Genomic DNA, 12344 nt, shown 5'->3' with positions numbered 1-12344 from the left:
GAAATCAAGGTTTCCACAAGTAAAAATAGTTTGAATTTGAAATAAGGGGGGTATTAATGCACATTTTGAATTGTCTCCTTTTATCAGACTTTTTTTTTTTAATTGAAAACCTGGTTTTGTGACATTTTCTTGAATTTGCTTTTGTAAAGCCAAAGAGTCATGTCAGGGTATAAGAAATTTAAAGAGACGCATTGTTTGTGTAGGTACAAGCCACAAGCTGGAGAGACTGAGGATGATCCTGTCTACGGGATCTCCCCTGATGCCTCGCAGCTACGACTACGTCTATAGGGACATCAAGCCTGACCTGCTACTGGCATCTATCACAGGTATGCCCCTGTCTAAGGGCTAACATTGATTTCCGAAGCTAGGACTACGTCTATAGGGACATCAAGCCAGACCTGCTGTTGGCATCTATCACAGGTCTGACTATGTCTTTACAGACATCAAGTGACATTTTATTGATTATAATACAACTATTTTGTAACTCTGGAGTACACGGTTATGATATTCAAGTAAAAATATTGTTCAATTGTACGAACAATTTCTTGTAAAAAGACGCACATTTGTTTGTTTGTGTGTTAGTTTATCATCCTGAATTAAAAATTACTTAAGTTATGGCTCTTGTTAAACTAAAAATTTCTGTAGCATTATTATAATTACTAGTATATTTGATAAGCAAACATTTACATATATACAAGTACATGGTTCACAGTTGGTATGTAATATGTTGTAGCACCCTCAGCCAAGGTTCATTGAATAATGACCCTGGGGTCTAAACTGACCACACCCAGCCTGTCAAATAGATACATTCTTGTATCGAAATAACTTAACAATCTTCTCTGAAACCACAAGCCCAAAGGTTTAATTGTTGGTATGCCACCCTGTATTATGGTTCTCTATAAAAAAATGTGTATCATGCCCATTGGGACAAAACTAGACTCGACAAAATTTTAATCCTATATAAGAAACTATAGAAACTATATTAGATATTAACATAAAACTTCATGGGTGTATATATATCAACGAGGAGAAGTGCCAATCACATGAACCATAACCCTACACTTTCTAAAATAAGAGTTATAGCCCTTTGTTGTTTTTGTATTGTGTAACATTTCAGGGCTTTAGCTCAGATAGGATACAATATTTTAACATGAAACTTCATGGGTGTATAGATGCTAATGAGGAGAATTATAATGCATAAAAACAAATACCCTACATTTAAATATTTTTTTTAGGATTATACAATATATCAAGGGATTTGCACCCATCCATAAACAAAATTTATTTGGGTAAGGATATCAATTCAACGAATTTGCTTGTTTATGTTTCAACTTGCAACATATTACTACAAGCAGTCAACTGGGCCTGGGTATTTGTCACTACAATGAAAAAATCTAGTTGTTTCTGTAATAAGTTTGAGAAAGCATGTCGGTATCGTCATAGTGGTTAGTGTTACTTGGTCATTCATTGAAGTAAAGAACATTTGAAAAAAGATTTCATTAACGATTTTTGTATGTATATAATTTAATCGTTCTTCATATTTATGTGTTTGTTTTAGAGTGAGATAATACAATGTTGACATTAAAACAGTATGCTGTATAAGCTTTTTTGAAATTGAATATAACAGATATTATTATCCCCCGCCATAGGCGGAGGTATATTGTTTTGGCGCTGTCCGTCTTTCTGTCCTTCCGTCCTTCCGGCACTTTTGTGTCCGGAGCCATATCTTGATATTTCTTTGGCGGATTTGATTAAAACTTGGTATGAGTATATATATGGATAAGAGGATGATGCACGCCAAATGGCATTGTACACTATCGGATAATAACGGAGTAATGGCCCTTTGTATCTTGAAAAAATGCTTTTTTTGTGTGTCCGGAGCCATATCTTGGAAGTGCTTTGACGGATATCATTGAAACTTGGTATGAGTATATATATGTATATATATGGATAAGAGGATGATGCATATTGGCCTTGTCCAACAGTCCAGAATACTTTTGTGTCCAGAAGTATAATGGCGGGGCATATCAATTCAACGAATTTGCTTGTTTCTTTATGTTTGTTGTTGCGTATTGCAGGAGGTACGGACATCATAGCCTGTTTCATGGGTCAGACATGGGAGTGCCCAGTGTACAGAGGGGAAGTGCAGCAGATGTTACTGGGATGTGACATGGGAACACTGGATATAAATGGTATGTCAGACTTGGGAACACTGGATATAAATGGTATGTCAGACATTGGAACACTGGATATAAATGGTATGTCAGACATGGGAACACTGGATATAAATGGTATGTTAGACATGGGAACACTGGATATAAATGGTATGTCAGACATGGGAACACTGGATATCAATGGTATGTCAACCTGGGGAACATTTGATATAAATGGTATGTCAGACTTGGGAACACTGGATATAAATGATATGTCAGACATGGGAACACTGGATATCAATGGTATGTCAGACATGGGAACGCTGGATATCAATGGTATGTCAGACATGGGAACACTGGATATCAATGGTATGTCAGACATGGGAACACTGGATATCAATGGTATGTCAGACATGGGAACACTGGATATAAATGGTATGTCAGACATGGGAACACTGGATATCAATGGTATATCAGACATGGGAACACTGGATATTAATGGTATGTCAGGCATGGGAACACTGGATATAAATGGTATGTCAGGCATGGGAACACTGGATATAAATGGTATGTCAGACATGGGAACACTGGATATCAATGGTATGTCAGACATGGGAACACTAGATATCAATGGTATGTCAGACATGGGAACACTGGATATAAATGGTATGTCAGAAATGGGAACACTGGATATAAATGGTATGTCAGACATGGGAACACTGGATATAAATGGTATGTCACTGCTTGAAATGTTTAGCATTAAGGATATACCAGACACACATTTAAGAAATGTTACCAGGAAAAATATGACTTTTTTCCATGGGCTATATGGTTTCATGAAGGTTATTCTATAAATTTGACTTTTATAGTGTTAAAAAGGTTTTACTACAGCCACATAAGAAATATTTCATCATACACCAGTAAGAAAACATCACGAGACAGAAGCCATGAAGCAAACAGATCTTGTACAAACAAGTAGCGTAATTTAAAACAAGTGTGAGCACTATTTCACTTGTCTTGATTATGTTTTTCCCAATGAGCGATTGAGATATACAAATTGTTATCCCCCGCCATAGGCGGAGGGATATTGTTTTGGCGTTGTCTGTCCGTCTCTTTGTCCGTCCGTCCAGCACTTTTGTGACCGGAGCAATACCTTGGAAGTGCTTTGGCGGATTTCATTGACACTTGGGAAAAGTATATATATGGATAAGAGGATGATGCACGCCAAATGGCATTGTACACCATCTGTTTATAACGGAGTTATGGCCCTTTGTAGGTTAAAAAAATGCTTATTAATATAAGCTTAAAGCTTTATCTCCATTAACACATGAGCCAGAGCCATGAAACTTGCCACTTCTCAATCATCTGGGGGTGCTTCACATTGAACACCCATAATCCTAGGGGCTAAAGTCAAGGTCACACATTTAGGTCAAAGGTCACACATTTGATGAATTATTCATTATTTAGTCATTCCTTTACTATGCATCAAGGGATTCTGTAATAACTGTCCACAATTGTTCTCCATTATCTAGCTGAGTGTCTAATAATAAGATTCAGGTTGCTAGGGTCATGGTCAAAGTCACACACAAATGTCAAAATCACACATTTTGATTAAATATGCCTTATTTGGTAAGGATTGTACCATACTAAAATGGATTCTCAAAATGTCCTGGTGTAATTGTTCTCAATTATCAGGCATAATTCTTCACTTATACCTTTTTTTTTTGTTCTACACTCATCCATCAACAAAATTTATTTGGCTGGTGATATCAATTCAACGATTTTGCTTGTTAACTTTCCATAGCGGAAGTTAAATAATATTAGAGCTTTGTTCAGGGATTAAACTGGGATTAATGCTTGAGTGTAAAATGTCGTCCTAGATGATCCTGTGCAGTCTACACAGGCTAATCAGGGATGACACTTTCCACTTACATGCAGAGCTCCAGATAATTTTTTCAGCTGAGGGGTATTTCACTCATGAAATTTTTAATTGATGAGTAAAAATCAAAATCCGATAATTCTTAGGAGTATTTATGTTCGAAGGATCAGAATTAATAATAAATTGTACATGTAGTATTAACTTACTATAACAAGCAGTCTTGTACACAATAAAGCAATCACTTTTGTTTTATATAACAGTTGTTTTGTTTTGCCCTTGGCTTATAAGCAGCCATAAATCTCTTTTTCCGTCTTGATTCGGCAAGCCACTGTTTAGCACACACTGTACAGCCACGATCAAAATCTTCAAAGCTTGGCCCACAAAACTTGTTAATTATATGTTTTTTTCGACATAAAAAGTGCTTGAGAGTAAAGGTGTTTCCATAGTGCCACACAAGCGATGAACTGATAGCAGAAATTAAATGCTTGCAGTTGGGCGATTCGGGTTTTATTGAATGTGATGTCAAATGTTTTTATCATTAGCGTAAATCGATTCTCAACAAAGCAGCGGAGAGCCCGTTGTGTCAACAGCTGCCTTTATCGTGGGCCAAAATGAAATGATACCGTTTTGACTGAGGAGTAAATTAGGTCGGGAACCACATTCTATACATAGATGGTCATGTTACTACATTTTTACCGGATTGCACACAATGACGGGAACCAGTCATGTTTACATGAATTTATATACAGTATAAACAGCTAAAACGCATTGAAATTGCACACGATGCGTAATCCGAATTTAGCCAGGAGTTTTTTTACTCAACAAACTTTTAAGACATGCGTATTTTCTATTTTCTCATGCGTATTTTACGCAAATACGCATCTTATCTGGCCCTCTGCTTACATGGTATTTTTCATTTAAAGGAATTTTCTTCTTACCGGTACAAAAAATCCAGTTTATGCGGAATGTGTCCTTCCAGATTAGCTGGTGCAAACTACGCTGGCTAATCTGGGATGATGGACATGCACTAAGCCCAATTTTACCAGAAGTATCCAAACGGTATGGTTTAAGGCAAGTGTGTACTGGATGAAGATGGTGAGTTGGTGTGCTTCACTCCCTTCCCGTCCATGCCTGTGAGGTTCTGGAATAACCCGGATGGAACAAAGTACAAGAAAGCATACTTCAACTCTTACCCAGGTACCGTTTTGAAAGTGGTCATTTATAAATGATGGCCTACTAATACTAGTACCTATATACCATTCTCAAACTGGTCATAGCTAAAAAATGATGGCCTTCTCATTGGACCTATGTACCATTTTGAAAGTGGTCATAGCTTAGAAATGATGACCTACTAATGCCCATGTACTTTTGTGAAAGTGGTTTAGCTTAGAAATTATTACCTACTAATACTAGTACATGCACCGTTTTGAAAGTGGTCATAGCTTAGAAATGATGGCCTACTAATACTAGTACCCATGTACTATTTGGAAAGTGGTTAAAGCTTGTAAATAATTTTCTTCAGATATTTGTTTCAGTAAGGTATCCATGTAAATATTGTATATGACAATGATATGTATGTAAAAAATGTACAAGTCAGATAAATGATTTGAAACGTTTTTTTTTTTTTTTTTTTTTTTTTTTTTTTTATATATAGTCTTTATTAACCTCGTCCATAGGTATGTGCAGGTCGAGGCCATCCTGCTCCATACCTTACAAAAGATTGTGTTAGTAGCTCAAGATTAATATATATAGATATACATATACATAGACATTGCAAAAAATCATACACGAATTCATTACATTATAATACAAGTATTATAATAAAAGTACATGCACAAATAACACATATAATTTTTATCTATCTGTGAGGTTAATAAAGATTAATGTATATGTAAATACACAAATAAAAAAAAATTGAAGAAATAATGGCATGTCACCAGTGTACTAAAAAAATGTTTACTTGTACATATTTTGTAACAATGAAATATATTGGCTTGGGTTCATTCTATGAGTATTCTTACAACTGACCAATTAGGGAATTTATTATTTTGAATAGTTGTCTGCTTTTGGATATCCCATGATAAAAGTAGACTTCTCTTAAGTCCTGGAACATTGGGGATTTTGTTTGTTTGTTTACACATGAAGACATATTTTTTAATTTCAAGAAGCAATATATTGATAGGATTCATTTTTTCCATACAAATTCCTAGAATCATGTCTTGGCAAGAGAGTAAAGGCATATTGACATTATTTATATTCAATACGTTCGAGACATGTTGAACAAATTTTTGGATGTGCTCACAACCCCAGAAAAGGTGAGTTAAAGTTTCCTCATTTTGATTACAAAAAGTACAATTATTATCATCAACAATTTTCATTTTAAAAAGAAGATATTTAGTACCTAAAATTCTACGTATTATTCTAGTATGTAACCATTGTAAATATGTGTCTCTTGTTATTTCAAAAACAAAGCTGTACACATACTTCCAGTCAATATTATTAAAAATTGCATTCCATTTTGTTTCACTTGAAGGTTTTTCAGTGTTTGAAATAAAAGTTTCATATACTAGTTTATTTTGTTTCTGGGCAAAAACAAATTTAAGGTACCAAGAAATATAAGCTCCATCATTGGATGTTGCTTTTACAGATGCAAAACCTGAGTTTTTTATGAAATTTGCTACATATCTTTTTAGCCCTTCGTAGAATAAAAAATTGATATGTTTACCTGTACAAGCTTCAATTTCTTGCTTAGACTTGAATTGTCCAGAGGTACATAATATGTCTCTTATAAATTGTATGCCACGTTCATACATACTTTTTTCATAAAAACTATTATCACCGATCTTTAAGCTGTTGTTATAAAAAAGTGGCATGTCAAGTACATCATCAGGTTTTCTTATTTTAATTTTGTTTATGTACATTCTATAATATTTCAGCACATCCTTCCAGAAAGAGTTTGTGAGATTTTCAACAATTTGTCTATATAAGCATTTCCCATATTTATCATGTTTTTAACATCAAACAGTGAATACACAAGTTGGAAACATTTTCCTGTACATGTTACTAATTTCTTTATCCATGTTAGCTTCATACTTTTTTCAAATGAGTAAACATCAATCCTATTGAGCCCTCCATCTTCATAAGATTTTATAAGTATATTATGCTTAATTTTATTAGGTCCATCCCATATGAAGTTGTTAAAACAATTTTGTATTTGTTTCAAAATATTGGATCCTGGGCTAGGAAGGGAAATAAATAAGTGTGTAAAAAGGGGAAGCAACAATGTTTTAACTATGATTATCTTTCCTAATGGTGTAAGATATCTTCTTTCCCAAAATTGTATTACACTTTGTAAACTTGCTATTTTGTTTTTGAAATTTAACTCAACCATTTTCTTTAAATCTACATCAAATATAATGCCTAACACTTTAAAATTTGTTGTGCCCCACTGAAGTTTGTACTTAGTTTTAATTGAGTGAGTGCTATATTTGTTTGAACCTATCCATATCAAATTTGTTTTGTCAAAGTTTATTTCAATCCAGACTCTGAAGCAAAATTATGTAATAACTGCAAAACAGCATTAAGTGAGATATCAGAACCATCTAACAAAAGAGAGGTGTCATCTGCAAATTTAGATATCTTATATTCAACATTTTCTATTTTAATTCCTTTTACGTTTTTTGAGTTTCGAATTAGAATAGCCAAAATTTCTGCGCTTAAAATAAAGATATATGAGCTGATTGGGTCTCCTTGACGGCATCCTCTTTCAATTCTTATGAAATCTGATAGATACCCATTAATCTGAATAGTTGTCATGGTGTTATATAAGAAGAGACGGACCCATTTTCTGAGCGTAGTACCAAAATTAAAATGAAGGAAGGTTTTTTCAATAAAATTTAAGGAGAGTGTATCGAAGGCCTTTTCAAAGTCCAATGTCATTAAAAGTCCAGGTATTTTGTTATCTTCTGTGTATTTTAAAATATCGTATAGTAGTCTTGTGTTTTCTCCAATATATCTGCCTTTGATAAAGCCAGTTTGGTCGTTGGAAATAAGTTTATCCAGAACAGTCTTTAATCTATTTGCAATTGTACCTGAGGCTATCTTATAAACAACATTTAAAAGTGTTAAAGGTCTAAGATTTTGTAAGAATTGTCTTGGTTTGTTTTCTTTTGGTATGCATGTTATGATTCCCTGTTTTTGTGTTATTGATAAGGATCCTGAGATGAAGGCATAATTTAGACTTCTGAGAATAAAAAATTTAAGATCCTTCCAGAAAATTTTGAAAAACTCTGTTGTGAAGCCATCTGAGCCTGGGCTCTTCTCATTTTTCATATTTTTTAGTGTAGCAGAGATTTCTTCAATTGTCAGCAAGCCTTCTAATGTCTGAGATTCCTCATTACTTAGTTTAATTATTTGATATTGTTCTAGCTCATTAAAGATGTCAGAATTACTATTGGTTTCATTTGTTATTGTTTCTGTATATAATGTTTTGTAATATTTAGCAGCTTCGGTTAAAATTTCATTTTGATCATACACATTTTTGCCATCATTGTTTATAATATAAGGAATAGTTTTACAAGATGAATGTTGTTTTTCTAAATTACAAAAATATTTTGTAGGTTTTTCACCATCATCTATCCATTTTGCTCTTGATTGTATGAATGATCCCTTTAATTTAGTTTCATGTATATTTGATAATTCCTGTTGCAGTATATTTAGCGCATCAATGTTCGTTTCATTAATATTTTTTTCAAGTGTTTCAATTTGTTTTAAAAGAAAAGATTCCCTATCGTTCCTCTGAATAGACTTGTAAGATGAAAAAGATATTGTTTTGCCTCTAATTTCCATTAGAAGAGTTTCTAAAAATAGTTGATCATTTATAGTAAATTGCAACAAGTTATCATCAATAGTATTAAGTAATTCTGTATTATAAACAGGTAGGCAATACTGTTTTTTAATTTCTTCAATTTTTGATTTAATAATATTTAGATATTCTTCATCATATAATAATGAATTGTTGAACTTCCAGAGTCCTTTACCATGGGTTACTTCACAGAGATTTAAATCTAAAGTTATAACTGAATGGTCAGATTTGTAGCTAGCTTTAATTTCAGATTGTCTTATATGCTGCACAAGATTGCTAGTGACAAGGAAGAAATCTAGTCTGGCTTGCTGAAGAGTATTTGGTTTTCTCCATGTATATTGGTTAACATCACCATTGATTAATCTAAACGTATCTATTAAGCTTCTATCATTTATAACATTAGATAAAAATTCTCTTGACTTTTTGTTGTTATCTAGGTTTTTATAATTTGAATAATCTAGTTTAGTATCTTGTATAAGATTAAAATCCCCACATATGACATAAGTGTCATTTCCGTATATGTCAATTTTAGAAAAAAGTTCAGCATAAAAATCTGGTTTATCAGTATTGGGTCCATATACAGTACATAGAGTAAATCTTTTTGTATCAAATGTTAAATCCAAGAGTAAGTAATTTCCAGTTTGATCTGTTATGGGGGCATGAATTGTTACTGCTGTATTCTTTTTAAACAAAATGCAAACCCCTCTAGAGTTAGAAGTACCATGACTGAAAAACAATCCCCATCCCACTGAATAGATACATGTTTTTCTGTTGATGGAGTAAAGTGACAATCTTGTAAACAATATGCATTTGCTTTTTGGTTTTTCAAATAGTTTAATACATCATTACGTTTTTATGCCCCCCTTCGAAGAAGAGGGGGTATATTGCTTTGCTCATGTCGGTCGGTAGGTCGGTCGGTCGGTCCGTCCACCAGGTGGTTGTCGTATGATAAGTCAAGAACGCATACGCCTAGGATCATGAAACTTCATAGGTAGATTGATCATGACTCGCAGATGACCCCTATTGATTTTGAGGTCACTAGGTCAAAGGTCAAGGTGACCCGAAATAGTAAAATGGTTTTCGGATGATAACTCAAGAACGCATACGCCTAGGATCATGAAACTTCATGGGTAGATTGATCATGACTTGCAAAATGACCCCTATTGATTTTGAGGTCACTAGGTCAAAGGTCAAGGTCACGGTGACCCGCAATAGTAAAATGGTTTCCGGATGATAACTCAAGAATGCATACGCCTAGGATCATGAAACTTCATGGGTAGATTGATCATGACTCGCAGATGACCCCTATTGATTTTGAGGTCACTAGGTCAAACGTCAAGGTCACAGTGACCCGAACTAGTAAAATGGTTTCCGGATGATAACTCAAGAATGCATACGCCTAGGATCATGAAACTTCATGGGTAGATTGATCAAGCCTCGCAGATGACCCCTATTGATTTTGAGGTCACTAGGTCAAAGGTCAAGGTCACGGTGACCCGAAATAGTAAAATGGTTTTCGGATGATAAACTCAAGAACGCATATGCCTAGGATCATGAAACTTCATAGGTAGATTGATCATGACTCGCGGATGACCCCTATTGATTTTGAGGTCACAAGGTCAAAGGTCAAGGTCACGGTGACCCGAAATAGTAAAATGATTTTTGGATGATAACTCAAGAACGCTTTTGCCTAGGATCATGACACTTCATAGGTACATTGATCGTGACTCGCAGATGACCCCTATTGATTTTCAGGTCACTAGTTTATTCTGTTTTCACACTGTCCAGTAAAGAGACTTACAAATTGAATTTTTGACACATGTTAATTCATAATGATGTATAAGCCTTTGTTTCTGTGCCAGTAAATACTATGTTTATGTAAATGACGTGAGAATTCAACATTTAAAAAACGGTGTGCGGTAAAAATGCCAGAGGTAAAATTGCCATAGGTAAAAATACCAGAGGTAAAAATGCCATAGGTAAAAATGCCAGATGTAAAGTGGTAAAAATGCCATAGGTAAAAATGCCAGATGTTAAAAAAGTAACATAGAGTTTTGAGCAATATTTTTTAAGGATATTGAGTATTGTACGGAAACATTTCTTATTGAACATGTTATTTTTATTCTACTTGTCTCACTAATAAATTTAGACTATCATTTTGTTATTGTGCTTTATTCGTTCTGTTTATTGGTTGGGATTTTTTGTTTCTTTGATGAATCGGTCATTAAATAACACTTGTTAAATTCCTTTTAAAAGCTATTTTTATTGATGTAATGGAATCTTTTGATTTTTGAGGACAATAAATTATTAAAGCAATGTGACAAACAAGCAGGGTTTTGATGGTGATTATGTTTACATTAATTATTAAATAAGGCATGTATTGATACGTATAGCTAATTAAAGCATTTTAACTTAGAGCTGATAATATATAGATTTATTACAGAGTAAATTCCCCTCCCCCACAACTGAAATTTTGTACATAATATTTATCTGCACTTTTTTTCTTAATCAATTGCGAATTTTAAACATTCACTTAACCCCTACAATACTCAATATCCTTAAGAATATTGCTCAAAACTCTATTTTATTATATAACATCTGGCATTTTTACCTATGGCATTTTTACCTATGGCATTTTAGCCACTTTACATCTGGCATTTTTACCTCTGGCATTTTTACCTCTGGCATTTTTACCTATGGCATTTTTACCTCTGGCATTTTTACCTACATTCTTAAAAAACCAATGTAATATGATATGTAATATTATATGGCAACAGGACAGTTTTGATTTGCTGGGCCAATTCTATTTAGCTTGACCATCCAAGCGGTTGATAGCTTTGACAAACTGGTGGTCTGAAACATTGAGAAAATGTCACGATTCACTGACAATAAATCAAACATGTAATTCTTGCTACGCAACTTGCATTTAATTTTGTCAATTCAAATTATAAATAAAAATATAATTAATGTTTAATCTGCTTGTTAATTGAAAAACAGCAACACAGTTTGTATGTATAAAACAATGTTAATACATAAATAGGATCAAGCATATTAAAATATCCACTTAGATTTAGTTACTGTACAGGATTTGTAAAGTAAGGTTAATATTTGTGTATTGAACAAAAATAACAACAGTGTAAAGAAAAGTTAATTTGGGGATGTTCTATCCAAACCCTGATAGTTCAGATTTCCTCAAATGCCAAGTAAAGATTGTAAATTTCAACCCACTGGTCTGGTTAGTTTTCAGAGGCACATATAATTAACTTTTAGGCTAGGTGTCTCATTTGTACATGCATTACTCTATTAACTCCAAATCAACTAGTACAAGTGGTAGGCCAGTATTACATGGACTGGTGTTCACTGTTTACACAGTTTCACAACCCCATCTGATGCTGGTCAGTATCTTGGCAAGTGGCCAAAGTTGGGAGTGGAATTAATGGTCTATTAC

General features: G+C 33.8%; 1 protein-coding gene across 2 annotated transcripts in view; it reads left to right on the top strand.

The window, feature by feature from the left end:
* Window positions 1-12344, top strand: part of LOC127838852 (acetoacetyl-CoA synthetase-like) — a 51018-nt gene that overhangs the window by 28046 nt on the left and 10628 nt on the right. Inside the window, exons 12-14 of one of the 2 annotated variants that reach the window (XM_052366863.1) lie at window positions 204-326; window positions 2079-2192; window positions 5104-5229. In XM_052366863.1, the coding sequence (XP_052222823.1) occupies window positions 204-326; window positions 2079-2192; window positions 5104-5229 (363 nt within the window). The remainder of the gene's footprint in view (window positions 1-203; window positions 327-2078; window positions 2193-5103; window positions 5230-12344) is intronic. The other variant, XM_052366872.1, reaches the window with a different exon arrangement.

This window comes from Dreissena polymorpha, chromosome 1, assembly GCF_020536995.1.
Source record: "Dreissena polymorpha isolate Duluth1 chromosome 1, UMN_Dpol_1.0, whole genome shotgun sequence".
Lineage (NCBI taxonomy): Eukaryota > Metazoa > Mollusca > Bivalvia > Myida > Dreissenidae > Dreissena > Dreissena polymorpha.
This window is presented reverse-complemented; position numbering and strand designations above follow the sequence as displayed.